This window comes from Apium graveolens, chromosome 9 (genome assembly GCF_009905375.1).
Source record: "Apium graveolens cultivar Ventura chromosome 9, ASM990537v1, whole genome shotgun sequence".
Classification (NCBI taxonomy): domain Eukaryota; kingdom Viridiplantae; phylum Streptophyta; class Magnoliopsida; order Apiales; family Apiaceae; genus Apium; species Apium graveolens.
Window position 1 is genome coordinate 157,832,350 of NC_133655.1, and position 10,871 is coordinate 157,843,220.

Genomic DNA, 10,871 nt, shown 5'->3' on the forward strand with positions numbered 1-10,871 from the left:
AAAAGGAGCCACTAAAAATTAAAAATTTTAAAAGGGACTGCTATATTTATTTATTCAACAGTGTGTCGTGATTAGCATAATGCTTTAATATCGCGAGACTTTCTATGATGCACAGAAAAAGAGTCAGTGCTAGTATTGTAATTTCTCATTACTGCACGAAGAAAAAATTTACTACATTTAACAATCATACTGAAAAAATGGCTAATATTGGGGCTCCTCCATGAAATTAAGAAATGCAGAATCGGCTTGAGAAGTTGATATTAAATTAATCTCCATGGGAGAAACAAGTGAGCTGCGTTCAGATGTTTGCGCAATCATCAGTTCTAGGTTTGTAGTTTTCATCCGCGATTATTGTAATGATCCGTTGAAAATAATACCAAAATCATCATTTTCAAACCCCTTGCTTGGCAGATTGATTGAGAAATTGTTGTTATTCTGAACATGAACATGTAATCACGGTAACGTTGAATAATCGTTCTCGTTAATTAATTTTTTTTCTATTCTTATTAATTTCTGAATCCTCTTTTTATTGGAAGTGTAACCATGATTTCTGATAATCAATCTTTCATATATGTGATTCAAATCTTGGGAAGAAAAGATCTCACATACACACAGGCGACTCAAACAATATCGGATCCAAAATCTTACCCTCTTGAATAACAAAGATTTGGGATCACTCATCAATATGTTGATTTGTACTCCCTCAATCCCTTCCAATTGTTTACATTTTTGAGAAAGTGTCCGGTTATTTTAAGATGCATCAAAAGTATAGTTATGTAACTTATTTTTACAATTTTCTTTTTCTGAATAAAAGTTGAATATTTTAATTTTTATTAAGAAAAACAAAATTGTAAAAAAAAATTGCAGAACTATACCTTTATATGCACCTTAAAATGCATGTCGGACACTCTCAAAAAAATGTAAATAATTGAAAGGTACGGAGGGAGTATTAAAGAATTTATGGGTATGATTGAATTATAAATCGAAAGATTCAATCAGATGGCTTGTTTTAGTCTTGTGTAATACGTTGATTCATTCACATAAATCCATTTACTTTTTCTTGTAAAAAAAATAAAATTATTTCAGTAATTTGTCAATTAAAAATGTTGATCACATTCACGTGAAATAATTGTTTTTTGGTAGGTTATTAAATAGAAATTCAAAATTGACTTAGGCGAACAAATAAAAATTGAATTTTTTTATAAACAATTTTACGAATAAAAACTGTAAGACAGGAACCGCCCCTAACAAACAAAAAAAAACAAAAGATCTCTAAAAACGAAAGGTAACTATTATAAGTTTGAATTCAGTCCCTTGGTTGTGTTACAAAACATCATCATCTTGAGAATACTAACGTGATGAAGATAAAAGAGTCAGCTTGTAGAATATGTATAAATCATTTGAACAAACATCTGATCTTACTAGTTTTAAATAACATAAGGAGGTGGGAGTGGCGAGTCCTTGATAACGCCACACCTTAAGGCATTGTCCGGAATGTTATACTCATCCTTAAGTGAGCGCTCTGGTGACAGAACACTAAAGTACAGCTGCTGTCCGAGGTAGAATCTCTCCCACATGTCGGACCGTAAGTTCCACATTCCCGCGTTGTCCAATGTTGTCATCACTGCTGACCATGAGTTGGGGAACACATGAATTGTGTGCCGACTCACTGCATCAACTAAATTGTACAACTTACGCTTCTCCGGTGACCAATTCCCCATTTCCATTCCTACCGCGAAGAAGGAGTATCCATCTAAGTGATACCCTTGGATTGTTTTCTCGTGATTCTCAAATATTATTTCAACAAAGTTACGGTATGTTGCGTTCACTACGTTTGGCTCCATTATTATCGTCTTTTCATCTTTAGGAGGTTCATCTTTGATTATATCGTATTTGAAAACTTCAGCTTGTTTTCCAAAGTACTCGGCTAGTTTCAGTGGAGTCTCCTTGTCAATATGAGACACACCGTTGAGGCCGAACCGGAGCTTTCCGTTCACACTGCCTCTGGTGTTAACAAGCTTTATGGTGCGGGTGATGTTGATACCTCCGTAATGGTATGATCCTTGTGGATTCGGACGGGCTGCACTGGCTGTGAGGTTCCATTTGAAAGATCGGAATTGGTTCATAGACAAGGCTACACCGTCTCTGTTCTCTAGAGGCCCAGGTGGTAGCTGTGCAGGCGGTGGTCCATTGCCACTGGCGTAACGGACAATGGCAACGCTGGTCATAGTTTCCTTATTGAAACGGGAGGAAACCACCAGGTAATAATCCTTTGGATTCTTGTCAGCTGTTACTAAAACGGACATGCATTGGCCAACATGAATGTCGAGATTATCATACATGTTCTGGACTGTGTGAGACCCTTCTATTTCAACAAGCTTCATGGAATGTTCTTGGAACCTGAAGTTAAGGGACGTTCTCATCCCCACATTGCACATTCTGTATCTGTATGTTTTTCCTGGTTCCATAGTGAACATAGGCTCAGCAGGCCCACCAACTTTAGCGGACTTGCCATTGATCTGGATTCCATCTGGTTTTCCCACAGACCGACCGGCATCCAGGACTGTTTTAAGGGCTTTGTGTCCCCTAGTATACCAATCCCCAGCGAGTACATCAAACTCGAGGGCAGGTTTATCGAAAGGAACTGGTATAAGTTCACGGCTTTGGATACTTAAGGGACCAATCCCACCGGAGGCCTTCTGCATGCCGGTGGTGGGGAAGTAGACATAACTGCCTATTTGATCCTTCACCTGCATTTTGTAAGTATAGTTCATGCCGGGCAAAATGGGGCACATTGTGCCAGGAGTACCATCCTGCCACGAATTCTTTCTGTGCTGAACGCCAGAAAATGTGAAAAGAAGTGGCTCGTCAATATGATTGAAGACGTTGATAACAAGGTTGTTGTTGGAAGTGCAGTTAATTTTAGGACCAGGAAACAGACCATTGATTAATATCACTTGTTGATTAACGCCTAATGGAGCCATGTTGCCATAGGTGACGTCCCAATCCATAAAAATATAAGGGTCTTCAGCAAAAACCACCCCTGTAGTACACAGCCACAGCAACAATGTTGCTGCTGTGACTGACCAAGATCTTCCCATGCTTGCGGTTACTACTATTATATAATATGCCTCAACCCCCAACTATTTACACCAATCTGTATGTGGTTTTTACTAATCTTGTATACAAATTGTAACGGGTAACTTGCTGTTCTATATTTTTACAACAAGTCGGGGGCTTCTTGAAGATATGTTTGCATTTTTCTCTTGTACATGCAATTACACCTCTTTATAGGAAAAGCTAATGTCTCACAATTTGTGGCTTGTCCCAGTTTATAGCCTAGCCTTATGCCTTCCTCCAACTTCAAAGATCCACCACTTATTTAGGAGTATCTATCTATTTATCATCTTTCTTTCATGTTCTGTATATCTATGAGATATCTGGTGGTGCACAATTAAAAGGGAGAGGTAATTATGTCCATCAACAAATTAAAACACCTTAATACACTCAAACTTCTTAATTTACTATACACGACCATTTTTATTGAATAAAAAGTATGTAGTGACATAACTATAAAATAATAATTATTAACAAAAACGCAGTAGAGTAACATTTTCGTGGTAAAAAAAAAGGAGATTGTTCAAAGTGTTTTTAAAGATTAAGGGCGCCACCAAACCCCTGTTTATGTTAACTGTGGGGAATCTAGCACCTGTCACAAACATTATTTTACCACTACAGAATATCAACTTAAGGTCAAATATAAAATACATATTTCATTTAAGTTTCAAAACTTGAGTTAATATCAAACAAAACACCTTTATGAAAAATGAAACATTTTGTTTTAATTAATATAAGTCTGAAACCTCCTAAGATTCAGCTAATCTATCAAAGGCCAATACACTTTAATTTAAGTGTCAAAACGGATTGTTCATAATACCATGGATTAGGACATGTTGTTAAATAGTGCTAAGATACAAGTTCAGGGTAACATAAAAGCCATGTAAAGAGTGCAAAGCTAAGAAGAACCTAAACATATATTACTAACCTAATTTTGACCATAACCAACCCTACCAAAACCTGACTATGATCCTTCCAACGACATTGAGATGTGCTACTCCCAACAAAACTAATGTGTAGAACAAATTAGAACCAGTCCAGGTAAACACAAGTGACTGAATCCAATTAAGAAAATGTGAAAAGTTTTTTAAGCTTGATACCATATTTAACTTAATCATACCATACAAGCATGCAAACTAAAACAAGAGTCGTAGCATTTCATTCAAATGCAATAAATACACAACATTAATTAGCAGAAGAAAATTACACAACATTTTGCTTATTTTACTTTCTTTGTTCGAAATTAAGCTGGACATGTAACTCCAAATATGCTTTGTAAACTGGAGATACTATATTATTCAAACTAAAATAGAAAACAAAACAGAAATTGCCATAAAGACGTGTTCACAATGACACCCACCCCCTAATATGATCCATCTGCTACATACTGCTCATAACAAATAATATTTTAGTATTTCTTCATTCAAAGAAAACCAATGTCACCTGGAATTTATCTTTGAGGCGGATCTACCGTTCTAACATTTGCACTAGTCAATCCTTCAATTCGATCTTTGGTAATCTCAACAAAGTGACCAACCATTTCATTAAACTGTTTCAGCCCTGAAAGTGGTAGAATGATGGAAGATCGATCTGAGCCTGCCACCTGCAGTATTGAGGACACCAACGTGTAATATTTTAAATATTTACGAAAAGAAAGCGAGGAATACAAAAAGCAATCTTTTTATTTATAGCTTGTAAGATATTCCAGAAACAATATACCTCAGAGATTCTAAGAAAGTGCCCTCGATTGTTGTTTCCAAGGTCAAAAAAGAACCTCTTCTGATCAACTCTGATAACTTTTGAGGTTCCAACATTACCAGTTTCATCTGCTGAACGCAGATCAACTGACTTTTCTGCATTTAACTCAGATGCCGAGGTGGCTTGAGAACTGTGGCCTGATATAAATCCCACCCCGACATCATCTGACAGCCCAACTAGATGTTCTGCGGGCTCAGAACTCTCCTGCTTTTTAAATCGTAAAAGAATAAGAAAACCGAATAAGAAGCTAGTACGGTAATCTCTTACAAGAAGACAAAAACAAGGCAGGAGCCAAACATATCCATTACATTCAGACTGAAGAAACAACCTGATTGGACATGAGGAAAAGCCTGGATGCCTCATGTATCTCTCCCAAGATGTTCCTGAATGCTGCCCAACCTTCATCTCCTGTACTTCCTGCCGGAACTATAATAGTACTACGGTTTCTGCTGACAGATGCTTCAGATACCTGCAAGCAGAATATATTGGGAGGAGATGAATTTTGTTAAAAAGTATAAGATCATGTTCGGGCCTTCCAGGGCCGTTCCGTACCTTTCGATGGCCTAGGGGGCCTAATTTTGTTTTTACTTGTAAATTTAACAAAATAAAAATTGTTATAATTAAAACTCAAATTTTAGTCAACATGAATAAGAAGACTAACTAAACAAAATATCCATGTTTTAACAAATTCGTCCATCTCTTCTTGATGCAAAATCTAATATAATTGCATCGAAGTCAATTTTCTCTAACATGTCTTTCTTTTCATACACAACATTGCGAGTTCATTCAATATCTCGTGTGCATTAATGATCGTAGATAATTTTGTAAAAACTTTCATTTTAAAAAGTTTCATTCATCGAATGATATAGTCACAAGTACTAATAATTAGATTCAATAAGTAATTGCAATCCAAAGATTTGACAAACTCAAAAATCTTAACCACAAACTTTATACCATCAAGCAAATTTATAGCATATTTAGTTCTAGTGTAATAACATCCAACTCAAAATATGAAACCACGAGAGAAAATAGATACCAAATAATAAGTGTATCCAATTCATCATATTCCAAAGACAAGGTTGGAGAATCAGATTAAATACAATAGGAGGTAGGTTTAATATTTTTATTGCTGGATGGATGTTTATTAATAATACTCCATGTACTTTAAAAATTTTGAGCCCCTGACATTTTTGGGCCCATGGCAGTCGACCTAGATGCCCTCCCACTAGGTCGGTCCTGAGGCTTCCTCTGACACCTTAAGGGTTTAGACAGACTGGTTACTTTACGTGGTATCAGAACTCGGTTTAGGGAAAGACTCGGGTTTGAGTCCTTCTATCCTCATTTATTTAATTTAAAAATTTGTTATTAATATGTATATTGGTATTGATTATATTTGTTGTTGCTAATCGTAGCAAAACATATCATACGATTGAGAGAGAGTCTTAAAGAGTATAAGATCTTGATCATGTTCGGACCTTCCTGTGACACCTCGTGTTCTTCCTCCGACACATTAAAGGTTTTAGAGCGACTAGAGGGTTACACATTTAAATTTGAGTGGGAAGAAAAGTCAAATCATATAACAACCCAAGACAAGTATTTCCTTTCATAACAAGACTCTGGGATATGACATTTAACATATATTCAGAAGAAAAAAAAATTAAAAATAATTTATGTAACTATACTAGATAAGAGCTTAAAATTCGTGTCAAACACTTCATTTGAAATGTTAACAACTCAAAGGGACGGAGGGAGTATTAAATACAATAAAGTCACAGATGGATTATACACATATTGAATATAGACATTATGCCAACTTACTATAATTTGAAGCCGTAGTGTAGTTCATTTGAATTTTTTTATGAAAAGAGATTTGATAACTAAAATAGTGTATGCAGATTTGTGATGTTGTGATTTGATACTGTATAGCCTGAAAAGAAAATGAGCTTCCCAGTGAGAAATAAATTTAAATGGCGATTAGCCAAAATGCAAGGTACCAAGGCGATCCTTCTCTAGAAAGAGAATATAATCGAACGGATAAACATGGGTTGGGATCAAAAGTAGGAAGCAAAGGTAGAACAATGAAGAAGAGAAGGAAGAAAAGCAATAGAGCCTAGTTCCTCTCGAAATCATATTAAATATCCAAATGAACATATATTTATAAATTATAATGATATTGTCACTTATTAACACAATTCAAACAATAAAGTAGTTACAAACCATAAAATAAGGGTGTGTGTACATATATATGTACACACACAAGGAGAACCCTTTCAAAAAATTAATTTTTAAAACTGAAAAAAGGTGTAAATATTTTTTAATTTTCATAGTGCTTTCATAAAGTTAGTTACAAACAACAATTTGTTTGAAAATTTAAAAACAAATCATGTAAAAAGCTTAAAATCTACTTTTGAATCTAATAATTTTAAAAATCCGTTTTTGAATCCCATAAATAAATGTTGATTTAAATCTTGATTTTAAAAATTATTTATTGACTATTATAATGTTAATGAATATCTTAGATGTTTAAAAAAGCTAAAAAATATTTCGAATCTTATTTGAGATCTAAGGTTCTCTAGTTCTTTTTTTTAGAGGGTTTTGTTTAAAACCTTACTCATATATATCAACAACAAGGGTATCCTTCCTTGAAAAATTGGGCCAATGTTTTTTTTTAACATTGAAAGATTGGCTAATAGAAATGATTGAAATCAGTCTAAATCACTCCACAGCTACACAATAATCTGTTAGTGGAAATAGATTACACAACAACCAACAACAACCAATGTCCGGTTCACAAATCTTGGTTAAGGTTAAAAAACAATATGTTAGTGGAAATCAATAGATTCCCACCAATATCCGGTGCACAAATCTTGTTTAAGGTTGGCGGTGTGACGGTTAGTATTGTGTCATTCACGGCTTCGGCGTGGTTATTCTATGATATAATACAAAAGAAGAAATTGGAGAAACAGGGGTTAGATGAAAGGTCCTTATTACTTAAACATGGGGATTGCATTTAGGAGTTGAAGAGGGATGTGATTAAAATCAATGAGAAAATTGGTGGTGTGAAAAAAGATATTCATGAGTTGAAGAAAGAGGATGAGGAATTGAAAGATGAGGGGAAAAATGGGTTTGAATCTGCTGTTGGCCTTCTTGGTGGTGAGGTCATCAATTTATCCTTCAACATGACCAGTAACAGATTTAAACCCCTTTTCCACCTCCTCCTATTTTCTCATCAATTTTAATCACAACCCTCTTCAACACTTTAATGCTCTCACCTTGTTTAAGTAATAAGGACCTCTCATCTAACTCATTTCTCCAATTTCTTCTTTTGTAATAAATCATAAAAGAACAACGACGAGCCCGCGAATGACACAATACTAACAGTCACACTAAGATTTGTGTACTGTGGTGGTTGTGGAGGAGGAGTTTGAGAAGATGGTGGTGGTGGAGGTGGTGGAGAAAGAGGGGTAAGGCATAGTTGGGATTTTGTTGGTTACAAATAGGATGTAATCTACAACCTAAATGCTACAGATCGTCCAGTTTGGGTGCTTAAAACGTGGAAAAGCTAGGGTTTGGTAGGCGTGAGAGAGTGTGTGGAAAGAGAGTTGTTGTAGAAATAACTTCTTTTTTTCTATTAGGCTTTTCTTATTAGATTAAACATGAACAATTGAATCTCTTCCATTAATCCAATTGAATCCATTAATACTTTCGTGTATTGATGTATTGATGAGGCAAGCCAAAGGGGTTTTAGAAGCCCACTTCTCTCATGCCCATATCACGTATTTGGGCCGAAGACAAAAAGGCGATAACTAGGACGGGGATTGGTCCAGTAAAGGCGAAGACGCAGTCCGCTGGCCACAACGTCCACTTTCCTCTCTAAACGGAACGAACCAAAGACTTCGGGAAGGCACCGTTAACTTGGTACAGGTTATATACACGCTGATATTGATTCATCAACACACACAATTCATATCACAGAGAGTATCTTGTATTCCGATTTACTTACATAAACCGGTTAACTTATTCTCACACCAGAGGTGAATCGGGGATCATCCCTCGGCATCTGGACGAAGTGAGATCGGCAGAAAACTGGTTCCAACAAAGGGCAATGTGAAAAAGAAAGAATGAAAAACAAACCAATATGTTAGTGTTTTTTATTCTTAAGCAGTCAGTGGCTTTTGAGTACAAATATACAAATTGTTTGGCACCTTGACAGCTGAACCTCTTCATAAAGTAATAAGTAAATCCATTATTTTGCGGCCACTTCGATTTTGTTCTTCGTATAAAATGAAATGTACAACAAGCCAGTTGAAAACACATTCTAATTTAGCCTTTTATAAAAAATATAAATAAAATTCTATGTACAGAGCTACACGCATGACAATAAGAATGACCATAGACAATAATTTTTTTAGTTTTAGTAAAAAAAATTAATTCGAAGGCATGTAAGAGGAAATTTACATCATTCATAAAAGAGTATCAAAAATTAACTAATTCAGCCACCAACTAAACCATTGATTTAGCATTTCACCCATTTTTAACAACCCGTCCCACATCAAACTTGTGGGACACTTTCTTCTCTAAACTAGTCAAAAGTTATATTCCCCTCCCCCCTTTTCAAATGAGCAAAGATGAATAGTCAGTCTCCCTCCTGTATACTTAAATTATACTTGAATGTAATATATGCCAACATACAATTTCTAGGTAAAGATAATTAAATTACTATCAGCTATCTTATTGGTTTTGTGTATCTTATTAGGCACCATCATGAGATGACTAGGTTCGAACCAAAAACCCAAACCTGAAGGTAAACAACAGAAGAAACCGACTGGCTAGTGAAATGCAAATTTCAGGCAACAACCATAATTCGAGTTTTGAAAAGTGCATTCGCTCAAGTGAGGAACATATCATAAACAAATAAATAATATTAACGGACAGAAGAAGGGAAATATAAGTAACCTTCAAAAAGCGGCCCCTGCGGTTCTCCCCGATATCAAAGTAAAACACCTAAAAAGATAGATAAGAATATTACCTCCAATGAATCAACAAAAACAATTAAATAATGGAGAGCGAGAAGAGGAATAGTAAGCAGTACCTTAGTATCAAGCTGAAGTTCCTTGCTAGAAACATGGTGTTGATCGGAATCAACGTAGTAATTAAAGAGATCAAGGAAGAAAGAGATACCAGTAAAGGGAAGAATAATAGTAGACCTAGTAGCAGAGGTTTTCTCGGAGATTTTAAGGTAACGACCACGAGGATTCTCTTTGAGATCAAAGTAAAACAGTTTGTGTTCCACTTGTAAAGTCTTACATAGTAACTCCACATCATTTCCGCCGCCGGAATTTCCTTCCATCCCCCCTTTAATTTTGTTTGTAATTTAAGATCGGAATAGAATTAGAAGATTTGTTTTGTTCTAATTTGGGGGGAATAGAATGGAATTGACTCGTATACTCCCTCACAGTTTGCTTGCTTTCTTTTTTTTAGATCGGTTTGTAATCTTTTTTTTGTTACCGACTTTTTAGCTTCTTTAGGAAAGTCTGCTCAGTTAAAACGGTTAAACTAGGTAAGTCCAACACTCCCTAGCAGTTCCCCGCTTCCCCTCTACTTCTGTACTTTGTTCCACAGTTTATATAAGAGTAAATTGCATACTTTATACCCGAAATTAGTAAATGCTGTGCTTTGTGTATCCAGAATTTAATACTCTCTACGTCCCATTAGAAATTATATGGAGATTAAGAAAAAATAAAATGTTGGGAGAAAAAGTAAGAAAAATTGATAAAGTTATTAATATTTAATATATAAAGTTAGTGTAGTGGAGGTAAATGAGTGTAGTTAATTTTATATTATAATTTTTTTACTATTTTTGGCATATTTTGAAATGTATAGAATTGACTGAACATCACAAATAAGAAAGCATATAGAAATGAATAAGATAGAGGATAGAGGAGTAACTAAAAAAATATGTTACAGTTTTATAAACGGTACAAAAGGCATGCTTT

At 35.2% G+C, this 10,871-nt stretch overlaps 2 protein-coding genes across 3 annotated transcripts; both read right to left on the minus strand.

Annotated features, from left to right (window-relative positions):
- Nucleotides 1-1,273: 1,273 nt before the first annotated feature.
- On the minus strand, nt 1,274-4,121 carry LOC141683852 (L-ascorbate oxidase homolog). The gene has a single exon (XM_074488642.1). The coding sequence runs from the start codon at nt 3,099-3,101 to the stop codon at nt 1,428-1,430; it is 1,674 nt and encodes a 557-aa protein (XP_074344743.1). The 5' UTR covers nt 3,102-4,121; the 3' UTR covers nt 1,274-1,427.
- Nucleotides 4,122-4,254: 133 nt separating this feature from the next.
- Nucleotides 4,255-10,377, minus strand: LOC141683854 (transcription factor Pur-alpha 1). Of its 2 annotated transcripts, none has more exons than XM_074488643.1 (5): nt 9,968-10,377; nt 9,832-9,879; nt 5,204-5,344; nt 4,837-5,082; nt 4,255-4,720 (listed from the first exon to the last, which is right to left on the minus strand). In XM_074488643.1, exons 1-5 carry the CDS (start codon nt 10,223-10,225, stop codon nt 4,568-4,570), a joined length of 846 nt encoding a protein of 281 aa, XP_074344744.1. In that variant the 5' UTR covers nt 10,226-10,377; the 3' UTR covers nt 4,255-4,567. The 2 variants fall into 2 exon arrangements, with proteins under 2 accessions (XP_074344744.1, XP_074344745.1); XM_074488644.1 differs by having other exon boundaries at nt 4,837-5,079; nt 9,968-10,376.
- Between the last annotated feature and the right edge of the window lie 494 nt (nt 10,378-10,871).